Source organism: Propithecus coquereli, unplaced genomic scaffold (genome assembly GCF_000956105.1).
Source record: "Propithecus coquereli isolate 6110/MARCELLA unplaced genomic scaffold, Pcoq_1.0 Scaffold88, whole genome shotgun sequence".
In the NCBI taxonomy this organism is placed as follows: domain Eukaryota; kingdom Metazoa; phylum Chordata; class Mammalia; order Primates; family Indriidae; genus Propithecus; species Propithecus coquereli.
The window spans coordinates 7,847,041-7,859,945 of NW_012155062.1; the positions used below are offsets into that span (position 1 = coordinate 7,847,041).

The window sequence follows — 12,905 nt, forward strand, 5'->3', positions numbered from 1 at the left end:
TTTTTTAGACAGAGTCTCACTCTGTTGCCTGGGCTAGAGTGCCGTGGCATCAGCCCAGCTCACAGCAACCTCAAACTCCTGGGCTTAAGCGATCCTCCTGCCTCAGCCTCCAGAGTAGCTGGGACTAAAGGCATGTGCCACCATGCTCGGCTAATTTTTTTTTTCTATATATTTTTAGTTATCCAGCCAATTTCTTTCTATTTTTTTAGTAGAGACGGGGTCTCACTCTTGCTCAGGCTGGTCTCGAACTCCTGAGCTCAAATGATCCTTGCTCCTCCCAGAGTGCTAGGATTACAGGCATGAGCCACCGCGCCTAGCTCCGGACTAGGTCATCTTTAATAAACTAAATCCCCAAGCCAGGTGTCGCATTGGCAAGGAAGCAGCAATGTGGGACCAGAGGGGGAATTGCTCCTTTGCCCTCCCACCTACCAGGTCCTCACAGGGCAGCAAAGGCCTCACAGGAAGGGGCCTTTATGCTTGGATTTTAGCACTGTTGAGTGGGCCAGCTTGTGCCCTGGGCTCAGATGCTTCCAAAAGAGGAAGAAACAAGATCCAATAGCTAGACACTCTCAGGCTGTTCGCAAACAACAAGAAAGCTGCCAGAGCTTAAAACCAGGAAGGTTGGGCTAACAAGGAAGTTGAAAAGGTCAAACACCCATCTTATGTGCAATTCTCAGTGAAGAGTATGTATGAGAATCAACTGGAGAGCTTTCTCAAAAGACACACACTGAGGCTATATATTGCCTACATTTCTGGAAATAGGGATTTGACAGATTTTGAAAAATATTCTCCTGGTGATTTAGACTTGCACCCCTGGTTAAGAACTAGTTAGCAATTATGCTAGGTTAATGTCCAGCCTCAGTCTTAAGGTGAACAGTGGCCAGACCCTCCTTCTGGAGGACCCCATTCCATCTTGGGAAGTTACCCCTTGAAGGAGCAAAGATCTTCCCCTCACATCCACCTTAAGGAGTTTGCATCACCCCACAGTCATCTCAAGAAGGCTGCATCCTCGCTGGTCATGGCAAAACAAGTCAAAGACACTCATTCGCACAACTGACAGCATCTCTAACTAGGCTTGATATAACCCATCTTTCCCAGCCCTCATTCAAAAACAAGTACACTGGCTTTTCATGCAAAGTTTCACCAAAAGTAGCTAGCCGTTTGTTCAGATAGGCAATGATTGACCAGAATGTCCCAAATATAACCCATTTGTATTTTGATAGCTAGTAGTAAACTTGTTTCAGCTCTATTGCATAAAATTAAACAGATTTAGAAGCAGAAGCCAGTGAAGAACACATGCAAGAATAAGCCCCATTTAAATAACCAATGAGCTCTGGATTCACAAAGTTTAGATTCTCCTGCCAACCACTTTCAACTTATTTCAATAAGTCTTGCAACTACTTGGAAAGTGATGTAACTATCACAATGGAACAGTTCTGAGTTTAATCAGCCCACCCATTTAGATGTTCTACATTTTTCTCCTAATCCCCCAAAACAAAAGCACTCTGGCATTAGACAGCTAATGCTCACCAAGGGTGCTACCGTAACTGGGTATCAAAATGGTGTGCACATACGTATATTTAAATTGTACCCATAGTCAGTTTCATTCTGGAGTCAAAGCTTAATCCTTGACTTGCTCCTGTGATTAATAAGTGAGAGGCGTGTCTGACATCTGTGGTGGGCGCTCAGGGAAGCACTTACCAGGTTAAGATTTGAGGAGTAGGGAGCAGGGTCCCAGGCCACCAAAATGACATCTTTATACAATGAACTGTCAATGAAGTGATGGTTGGGATTGGTCAGAATCTGCAATCACACAGAAAAAACATCTCAAAACCAGTGTCTGGTTCTTCAAAATTATATTTTAAAAAGAGGTGAAAATTAAAAAGAGGAATGAGAGCAAGAGAAAAATGGCCCAGACCTTGTATTTTCCTCTGGGGGAGGGAGACGGGCTGGCAGTGCATGCCGAAGCACTTAAAGAATGCTTGCGGAAAGGAGGTTTTTTAAGGAACCACAAGTTCTTACATTCTCCCCAGCACTGCACTCAAAGCTAGTGTGTGTGAGTCCAGCTCCCAAGGATGTAACTCCCGAGCTGATTCAGGCCTCACAGCCTCTTCCACAACTGCCTTCACGTGTCTTGTGGAGAGAGAGCTGTGGGTGGGTGAAATGAGTTTGTAAGGAGCCTCCGGGGTTCTGGCCGCAGTCCCCTGTCTGCGGCCCTACCTGGTTCAGGAGGAGCTCTTCAATATTACCTGCCAATCATCTTTTTTAAACTGTAGTTTTGGAAAGAAAAAAAAAAAAAACGTATTGTTCTTCCTCAGTTTTAAGACACGATTTTTCACCTTTATTATGATGTACATTTTTCCTTCACATTTTAAGGTTTCTCAAGTTAGGGTGCATCTTACAGGTGACACGTATTTTAATTTGGTGGGGTTTATTTCCACCTCTCTGTGAAGCTCTTATTAAATGAATGGTGGATCTCACAGTCAACGGCATCTACGAATTAGGGAAATACGGTAATTGTCTCTTACCTTGCAGCAGGCTGCCTGGCGCGGTGAACCACGAAGAAAGCTAATCTTTGTTCTGCAAGCAACTCACCAGAAATCACTCATCACCTCATTTTTTCCCTACATATTTTTGAAACTCTGGAAATTGTGCTTTTTTCTGAGAATAATTTTCCTACAAATTTGGAAGGTGTTCTTATTAAGAACATGAAGAAAAGCTGTATTTTCATTCCTAATTAAACAATTCCTTTTCATTTTTTAAATTCCAAAACACAGCCTGAAGTTTCAAAGATGTCCTATGGACCCACAGAGTTTGTACCTTGGTGTTTCTCTCCTTTCAACCCTGCCTTCCTTATTGCCAAGTCTAACTTTTCTCAGTTCACAAAAGGTAACATGCCAAGTTTAGAACTATAAATACATATATGTATACTTCTATTTCTACTGTTTTTTTTCTTTTAATCTTATTTATTTCTTCCTATTCTTATCACATCTAAATTCCCACTTCTCTGCATTTTTTCCTTACTAATTTGTGTAATTACAAGACCCATAGAAATAAGCAAGTATTATGACCATGGGTATCCAGGTAATTTCTCTTCACTCATCCAGTTAAATCTAAGAAGTACACATTTGTGAAAATACTCCATCCATCTTACCTGGGAATTAACGATGCGCATGGTGGTTTTATTTCCAACATCTTTCTCATAACCACGCGTAGGAGCAGAGTTAAATCTCAAAACTGCATCATGAGAATCTAAGGGCACATAAGTGACAAGCTTACTTTTTTTCTCTGTAGGATCACATAATCTAGGAAAAATGTTAAAGCAAATCTTTCAATACCTGAAGGTAATTAGACACCATCATCAAAGTTAAGATATCCACACAAATGTTTTTCAGATAATTTACTGTTGATTTAGAATGAGATCTTGGTTAGGAGGAAAATCAACATGGATATATACATAAAAAAATCAATTCAATCACAGGTGATCCTGCATCTTTTCACAATCTTTACAAGTGACAAGGTTTATGCAGCCATTCTCTCAAAGCTTCCAAAACTTTTTTTTTTTTTCGAGACAGAGTCTCCCTCTGTCTCCTGGATAGGCTCACTGCAACCTCAAACTCCTGGGCTCAAGCGATCCTCCTGCCTCAGCCTCCCTAGTAGCTGGGACTATAGGCATGTACCACCATGCCCAGCTAATTTTTTCTATTAATATTTTTAGTAGAGATGGGGGTCTCACTCTTGCTTAGGCTGGTCTCAAACTCCTGAGCTCAAACAATCCTCCCGCCTCAGCCTCCCAGAGTGCTAGGATTACAGGCGTGATTGTGCCTGGCTGGTTCCAAAACATTCTGAAGGTGACTCCCTGGAAGCAAGTAAAGACATTAGCGGGCAGGGGCCCATCGTCTGTGGCTTCTTATGGCTTGGAGAGCCCTAAGGCTGGCCAGCCAGGTTAAGGACTGCATCTAATGCTGCTGCCTTCATGAGGATCAAGTGCAGCTCTCACACAGCAAGGAGCCACAACCTTCAATTCCACTTTACCACTTTCTAGTGCTGGAGTATGCTTAAAAAGAAAGCTAGCTCAGATTTTCGTGCAGCCTTACCCACTGCTACCGATGCCAGGACTCATGCGAGAGCAACCTCGGAGCATTCTGCATCTGCAGCAACAGTCTGACTGACTGCTGCCACCCGGGAGGATGGCAGAGACCACCAACATCATCAGCTGCCAGGGCTCTTATGCTCTGTGATGGCACATGGTGGTCCACCAAGCTTGAGCTACAATATAAATCTACATCTCACTTCATTCAACTTGACACCAAGACTTGCTCAGGTCCTCTGAATGCCGGGCCGAGAGGTCCTGGCAAAAATAGTCTCCTGTATCACAGAGGCCAACAAGGAGGGGGAAAGTGGGAGGTGGAGGAGAGTAGGCTCAAGCGATTAAGGGGTGGGAAGGAAGGACAAGGTCCCTTTGCATAAGGCAGTCTATAAACATACATGTGTCTCGAAATTCCCAGAAACCAGAGCCAATGAATAATAAAGGAATTTCCAAGGGCTGTCTTCAGCTTCAAACATCCCACGCACATTCCAAGTCAAACTTGGAGCAACGAAGAGAGGGAGGGGAGAGGTGATATATTTCTGACATGCAGAAGAGCCACGTGGACACGAGGGTGCTGCGTGGACACGAGGGTGCTGCATGGACAGTAACCACACCCCACACAAGTCCTGAAGGGGCTCACTTTCTTCCCTTGAGTCACGCTACCCCTCCTTGGGACTTGTCTTCCTACTCCCCAAGCAGCAGAAACTCACCAAGATGCCACCATTAGAACAACGTTAACAAAAGGTACCTCTATCGACAAGCCTTCAACTCAAAAGAATTCAGATTGCAGTTTTGAGCACCAAAATTAATACACTTTTGGAACACAGTGAATGCATAAAGGGTACCTGGCTATGTCATCACAAATCTTATATTGTTCTTTTAGGGGAAATTTTGCAGTTGGCAAGCTATGACCTACCTACAGGCCAAATGTAGCCTGCCACTTTTTTTAGGAAATAAAGTTTAACTGCAACAGACACACTTATTTCTGTACACACTGTCTATAATGGCAGAGTTGAGTTGTTGAGACAGATCCTGTGGCCCACAAAGCCTAAAATATTCACCAACTGGCTCTTAAAAATAAGTTTGTCAATCTCTAGATTCAAGGGCATCTATGCTTTGTAGAAATGATGCCAAAATACCTGAATGTTTCCAATTAAAACCTGATTCTTTATTTCACAATTTAAGTACTAGTTCATACCTTTCTTTGGTAATGAATCGTTTTTTATTATTAATATTTATTTTGATTGGACAGTGTTTTGTCATAAAAATTCATATGATATTTGAGCTAGAAAAATTAAATTACTCAAAGCTGTACACCTCACATTCTGGTCTTAGAATCCCTCTATACTCTTGAAAATTGTTGATAACCCAAAGACCTTTTGTGTATATGGATTATATCTATTGATACTTGCCATACTAGAAAGTAAAATAGGAAACTTGAAAAAATGCTTATTTATGAATTTAGTTTTTAATAACATTTTTAAATTAAATAAAACCTGTATTTCCAAAAAAATAGTGAGAAGACTTGCACTGTTGTTTTGTTTGCAAATCTCTTCGAGTCTGGTTTTTTAGAAGACAGGTGGTTTCTCATATCTGCTTCTGCATTCAATCTGTTGCAATATGTTGCTTCAACTGAAGTATGTGAAGACTTGGATACATTGTTGAAAAAGGAAGGACTATTTTAAGAGTCCTTTGAATATTCTTCTTTGATACTTCATCAAAACTGGACAAATACCAGTTTCTTAAAGGTTGGTTGCAATGTGGAATCTAAAACACATCAATGAACTTTTCGTGCTCTATACATGAAAATCCATTGGTCTTATTGTGCTCTTAAAATGGATCTTTCACCTACGGGTAATTTTGTAATATCATGCAATGATCCCTGGAAAACTATTGGGTAATTAAGTTAAGCTGATCTTCCAAATGTGGATGCATTTCATTATAAAGTATCAAAACACCACATTGGTTAATATCAACATGGATCTCATTGGTTTTTAAGCATGGTAAGCTTCCAAGATTATGGTTGGAAAGCCTGAATTTTATCATTGGCAACAAATACTGTCAGTTATTTTCCTAAAAGTGACAGGCTTGCTTAATTCCTTTTTGAGAAAATATCTGCCAAATATCGAAGTTTGAATAATTAGAGTGTGTCTGTCACTTTTTTTTCAAGCAAAGGTTGCATTTCATGACAAAAGTGGCTAGTTCAGCTCACAACATAATCACATGAGTGCTTCTTCGTTGTGCACACTTTGCAGAAGTGCTTTTCTCCTGTCTCCCAATTTGTCATACCGAATCTGAAAAAGACTCAAGGGTTGAGATTTGGGTGCTGATTTCTTGATTTGTGTTAAGAAGCCAGCAGTTTCCTACATCACTGCTTTTGCATTGTCAGTGCAAATGGCACCAGTTAAAAAGGAAAAAAACCTCTGGGTATTATAAAAATAGTTTTTGCTTTGTGGACCCCCCAAAGGGTCTTGGGAACCCTAAGGGTAGGGGGAGTGCACTGTTCCATCTGTTGACCCAGGGCAACCCTCTGACAAAGCAGAAAGTAAGAGGAGACTCCAGACAGTGAGGTGACAGGTGCTCAGGGAGAATCAGCCCCAAGACTGGGGAGGAAAGGAGATGGCAGCAATCATCAATCAGACTCCCCCTCCCCCCCGCTGCCACCCCCCACGAACCATGTTGCTCTGCTCAGACACAGCCTCGCATAAAGGTAAGGTGAGCAAGCCAAAGGGCCCAAGATGGTAGGTGCATTTCTATTCATTCAGTAGTAATTCCAAAACAACCACATTACCCTTGAAATCATCCCAGCATTTAAATGCCCATTATCCTACATGAAGCTGTGTTCTAAGCCTTCCAAGGGCTTCATGAGAACAGGCACAGAAAAGCAATGTAGCGTAACTCCTTGGTAAGTTTTACCAGTCTGGAGAGTTAAAAGGCCACCTGTCTGGAGGGAGCAGGGAGGCAGAATGTTGGAGACTCCTGCTAAGCCTGAGGAAAGCCCTCAGTGAGCAGCGTCAGGTCTGGATGGGAGGGGAGGACACACTGAGTGTCTGTCATGCAGGCATGTTTTGCAATGCTCGCCTGCTGTGCATCACCTTGATAATGTGCCTTAATAATAGAAGAAGAGACAGATGAGACAGCAAGCACAAGGGGAAGAAAGGCAAGCTTCATTTCTGGAGAAGGCATTTCCAGGCCAGAGCCACGCTATGTTAACCTTGAGAATGGAGCCAGGCAAGTGCATCCGCTGAAGGAAAATTGAAACCTGTCAAGGAGCTGCTCCAGTCACTAGGGAATTGACTGCCAGGGATCAGGACAAAGCAATGCTCCACCTCTCCCAGCTCCCACCGCTCTGGGAGCCCTGTCTGGCCTGCAACCCTCACCTCTTAACTGACTTCCCTTGTGCCCTCAAACCCAGGCTCTGAAGCAATCTCTCTAAAGTGGAAATCTGCAACACCTTTGCATCACGGGCATGGAGTGAGAGACCCAGACTGGGGTTTGAATCCAGGCTTCGCCATGTGACTTGGGGTGTCTGCATTTCCTTATCTGTAAAATGGGAATAGTCATGTCTATCACTTACGGTTGTAAGCCTTAGAACAGTTAGCACATGAAAACCATTTCAAACAGGACCCTGTCTGTGGTAAACACCCTGTAATTGGTACCTATTATTACAATTAAAGTCTAATTTCTGTAGAACAATGTGCAAGGATGTCCATGAGTTGATCTGCCTTCCCAGCCAACTTCTCTGTCTCTCTCCCCACAGACCCTGTCTCCCTGTGGCTCTCACTACCTGCACGCTATGCTGTCTCTCACCTCCCTGTGACGCTGGGCCTTCAGCCTGGACCCACCCTTCCAGAGCAGTCTTTCCTAATCTCCTCTCTCTGCTCAGCCACCGGCCCTGGGGTGGTGGGGGGAAGATTAGGATTCCGTAGCCATTTCTGCCCTGTCCACCTGCGGATCTCTCTGTCTTTCTCCTACCCACATGACACTGGACTGTTGTCTGTTTATGGTCTGCCTTCCCCTGGACTGTGCAGGTGTTGAGAGTTGGGTCTGTACCTTATTCATCTTTGTGTCTAACACAGGATCGGGCAGAGAGTGGGTGATCAATAAATAATTAATGCTTGTTGAATGACTCTATAAACTGCTTTCTTTCTTTTTTTTAAGGAAAAGTAATACGACATGCTAAACCCCATGCTTTCTCCAATAAGTCCTCTGTGTCACACCCCAAACTCACCCCATTACCTTCCATTTCCCACCCACTTGCCAGAATTTGAGTGTCAAGTACACAGATCTTGGTCTCCCACATCAAGGCCGTTATTGGTAGCTTAGAGTAGATCTTTCTCCTCTGTACTGTGTTTCCACAGGAGTGCTAGTAATGATCTCAACTAGCAAATTATTATTGCTTATATCCATGGGCAAAAACAGATAGTCTCATGACTCCAGGAAAGAATGGTCCATGTTTCCAAAAACAGTTCAGTTTGCTATTCAATAGCATATTTAAAGTGGAGATGTTTACAACTGCTATACTTTTCTAACCAAAAACAATTACACAGTATGACTCAGTCTAACAGGCTGGGGGAACAAGACTGCATTGTCAATGGAACAAACACCAGGGGGAGCTAAAGGGCAGCCAGTAAGCAAACTGAGACTGGCTGGGTCTCCCAGGGGAGGGTGGGGCCAGCTGCTGAGTATTCAGGGACATCCACCTGGCTGGTGCCTCAGTTAGAGCTGGGTGAGATAGAGAAGCACTGACCACTGCAGGCACTTTCTAGCTCTGCCCTCAATTTTTCATAAGATCCTGACCTTGGTAAGTCTTTTGATCTTGACTTAGCCAATTCACAAGTATATACTTAAGGGCCAACATGAATTTAGCTGCAGCATGCCTCAATATTCTAAGTTGCCCGGAGGAATCTGTTACTTGAATTTGTTTTTATTCTGAAAGCTGTAAATAACTATGTGGGTTTGTGTGTATACATTCAGGTGACTAGGAAGGAGAGTGACCAGCCCCTGGCACACACAGTGCTGACACTATGAGATGCCAGCTTATAAAAATGCAAGACTTTTTGCTTTTACAAATTGAGTTGTGCTATGGTTATGCATACTTAAAATGGTAGGTGCAAAATCTGATTCAAAGGAACCTAGACAAAACAATAAAGAGAATTTTAAAAAAAATTTCCAGGCATGTTCTTCAGTTGTGATTCCACAGTTCTAATCATGAAGCCTCACATAAATGCAAACAATATTAATTAAATTTGGACACTAGAAACTACCAAAGATATAACTCTGGCATTTCATGTTCCCCAGAAACATGAACTTCCCAGTGTCTTGCACATTCTCTTCCAGATTCTGGATAGAGCTTAGAAGACTCTGGTCAGAGATATCTGTGTAGGAGTAAAGAGCAAGGGAATTCTTCCTGAGATGCAAGAGCAACCTGAATATTCATCCCCGATGCAAAAGTGTTTAAAACGAAACAAAACCAGAAGCAAGTTACTGCCTGCTTCAAGCATAATACTTAAATCCCTTCTCTACATTATTAATATTGGTCCTCAGAAATGAGAAAGAACTGTGGTGTTATTTCACCCCAGGGACCTCTAAAACCACTGCTCTTTCTTAATAAATTGCAGGCTGCTCTGCTCTGGCTTTGGCTACAAGCTTCTGTGACACATGGATTGCGTTATTATGAGCCTGCTGTAATGTCAGCACGGGGACACAGGAACCCCAGACCTCAAGTCCAAACTTATTGTCTTTTTTTTTTTAATTTTTTAAAAATGTCCCATTCAGCCTCATGCCCAAGGACATCTGAGCTGAGGCATGGTTTTCTGAGCCTGCCTACCGTGGCTCCACCATACTCTAAGACGGCTCTGGAACATCAGCCACTCTTCAAGGACACAGAACCACTAAAGCATTTGCTTAAAACCAAGGCAAGAAACAAGGATTATTCCTTCGTAAGGAAGGAGCAACGCCCCTGGAAGGTTACTTCCAGACCACTTATGATCTAATACCATCTACTGTAAGAATGTATTAGCCAGGGTTATTTCACATCTAGACTTGAGGCTGAGGCTACATCAGATTCACATTTGTTTTCCTACTCCTAATACAGAATCAGGAACATAGTAGGGGCTAAACACATGTCTGTCAAAAGAAGAAATGAGCCTAGAGACAACATGCTTGCTCTCTGGTGCAGCAGTGAAGTTAGCCTGGGCAGGAAGTCCCAGGAGCAATGGCAGCACAGGGGACTGGGTGCCTGTTCCGTAGCTGGCCAATGCTGGCCCACCCATTGCCGGGCTACACTCTGGGAGGGGAATGTACCTGAACGCTTCCCTGCCCCCTTCAACCAAAATGTATTAGAACTGTTACTTTACTTAAAACCTGGGAAGAAACTGTCTTGGTTGTATCGTTATGTGCCAGCTTGGCCAGCCTATGGTACCCAGTTGTTTGGTCAAACACCAGTCTAGATGTTGCTGTGAAGATGTTAGATGTAATTAACATTTAAATCAGCGGGCTTTGAGTACAGCAAATGGCCCCCCACAATATAGGTGGGCCTTATCCAACCAGTTGAAAGCCTTAAGAACAAAGACGGAAGTTTTCTAAGGAAGGAGGAATTCTGCCTCAAGACTGCAACATAGAAACCCTGGCCTGAGTTTCCCACCTGCTGGCCTGCCCTAGGATTTCAGACTTGCCAGCTCCCATAATCACGTGAGCCAAGTCCTTAAAATAAGTCTTTCTTTCTGTCTCTGTATCCTGCCAGTCGACTCTCTGGAGAAACTTGACTGACACAGGAGCTATGACACAGATGCGCTCCGGGGCTCTTGACAGGGATTGGAAGACAGAGTCTGGCAGGGAAGATGAAAGCCCAGGTAGGGTATGTAATTTACCATCGTGGAGAAGGTCACTGGCCATGACCCAAAGGTTGGATTTGGGTCAACAGTCGGGGAGGTCAGAACTCATTTTCCAATGAGAAGGGAGTTCTCCGCAGCAGGTGGTCTCTTCTCAGAGCCCACAGAGGACGACTCTTAGGCCCTGAAGTAACCAAAATAATCTTCACTTAGCCTTCTCTTTGGAGTTGGCACCTGATCGGGCTTTCTCCTGCTGTCCTGCCTCCTCTTGTTTTTCTCCCATACTTCCACTACACGATGGGTGCGCCAGGCTCTTGGAGGCCAGGCTGGGAACCTATCAAGTGTAGACCATGGTTTCTATGGGGGTTGAAGTCTGACACAGGAGCAGTGAGAAATGATGTCAGAGCAAAGGGTGTGCTCCCCTTCACTCCTCACTGGCACCAGCTATGGGGAGGACACCCTTCCTGCTCCCCAGCAATCTCCAAGCCTCTGCTCTAAGATTCCTCCAAAGAACATCTCTGCTGGAACCCCAGACTCACTCTGTCCCAGCAAGGAGAAATCATCTTCAGAAGACTCTCCAGGTAACTCCAGACACACCCAGAGTGGATACCCAAGCCTGCCCCGCCTGTGACATCCAGAGGCTCGCACAGAAAGAACCAGCCCCCAGTTACCCACTGGCCCAAGAAGGAGCGTCCTGCCTGCCCCCATGAGACCCACCTATTTCCTCGCCCAGGGAGGAGTTGAGGATTGCGCCTGCAGACATGACCACGGCGCAGCTGCGCAGGCCGCGGGGGTGCAGCCGGCTCAGGGGCACGGCGGGCACCAGCCTCCGCCAGCCGAGCGCAGAGAAAGGCGCCTCGGTACCGTCCAGGGTGCGCACGCGCGCGTGGCTCCGCAGCCGGCACAGCAGCTCCGCCCTGCTCAGCGCCACCGCCCGCCGCCCGCGGAAGCGCACCCCGTGCTTGTTGGCCGACAGGTAAGCCTTCATCGCCTTCTGCAGGCGCGGGCTCAGCATCTTGGAGGACACGTTTCCCTTCCAGAGCTTGTACAGCAAGGCCCTGGACATGAAGGGCCTGCCCTCGTCGACGTCCTCCAACACTTGGCTCCTTCTCAGTCTCCGGTGCCTGTCCTTCACCTGCACTCTCTGGACCTGTCCAGCCGGCAGAGCCCGCTGCTTCTGGCCTGGCTCCTGGGGGGAAGAAAATCCCAGTGTCCCCTGAGTGTGGCTGTGCCACCCTGGCTGACCAGCAGCAAAAAAGTAGGCGTCGTCCTCCGCGTAGAAGGCATTTTGAGATTTTCTCTCAACCTGGGAGGAAAAAAAGTCTTCATTTTCAAAGCCATCTTGCACCTGGGCCCATTTCTGCGGGTCACCAGGTCCCACGTGAAAGGGGCCGGCCGGGCGTCCCGCGGGCTGCGCCGGCTCTGTGTCCATGCTTCCCGGCGAGGCGGGCTCGTGCATGGCACCCATGATAACCCGCTGCTTGCCCTGCACTGGCAGGAGCCTCCGGGTCTCCAGGAAGGAGAAGGAGCTGGGCGCAGGCTCAGCAGGGTTGCTGTCGGTGAAGTAGATGAAAATCACCAAAAAGAGGAGCCCCCAAGCAAATATCCCGAACAGCATTCGTTGTCTCCATTGCTTCAAGTGTGGTTTCATGGCAAGTCTCTGGGGTCAGCACCTTGTGACCTAAAGCAGGTGGGAGGCAGAACGAACCTGAAAAACAGCCAGATGCTACAGTTAGCCAGTGTGGGACATCTGCTCATTCGCTGCTGGGAACCTCCATCTGGAACAGTGTTTCCAGGGCGAGGGGGGGATACTAGGAGGGGCATCAGCAACTAGAATCATCTCAGAGCTTAAGCTAAATCCAGATGTCATATCTACCCCACCCTCACCCCTGACCTCTGCAAGACAGAGGATCTCACCATCTCAGCTGAGTGTCTAGGGAGAGAGGAGGTGGGATGAGTGTATATTTGTGAAAACCTCACTC

General features: G+C 45.5%; 1 protein-coding gene across 1 annotated transcript in view; it reads right to left on the minus strand.

Annotated features, from left to right (window-relative positions):
* Positions 1-12,905, minus strand: part of ST6GAL2 (ST6 beta-galactosamide alpha-2,6-sialyltranferase 2) — a 92,387-nt gene that overhangs the window by 31,950 nt on the left and 47,532 nt on the right. The window contains exons 2-4 of the mRNA XM_012664289.1: positions 11,641-12,631; positions 3,155-3,252; positions 1,702-1,803 (exon numbers count right to left, since the gene is read on the minus strand). Of these exons, the coding sequence (XP_012519743.1) occupies positions 1,702-1,803; positions 3,155-3,252; positions 11,641-12,574 (1,134 nt within the window). The 5' untranslated portion in view covers positions 12,575-12,631. The remainder of the gene's footprint in view (positions 1-1,701; positions 1,804-3,154; positions 3,253-11,640; positions 12,632-12,905) is intronic.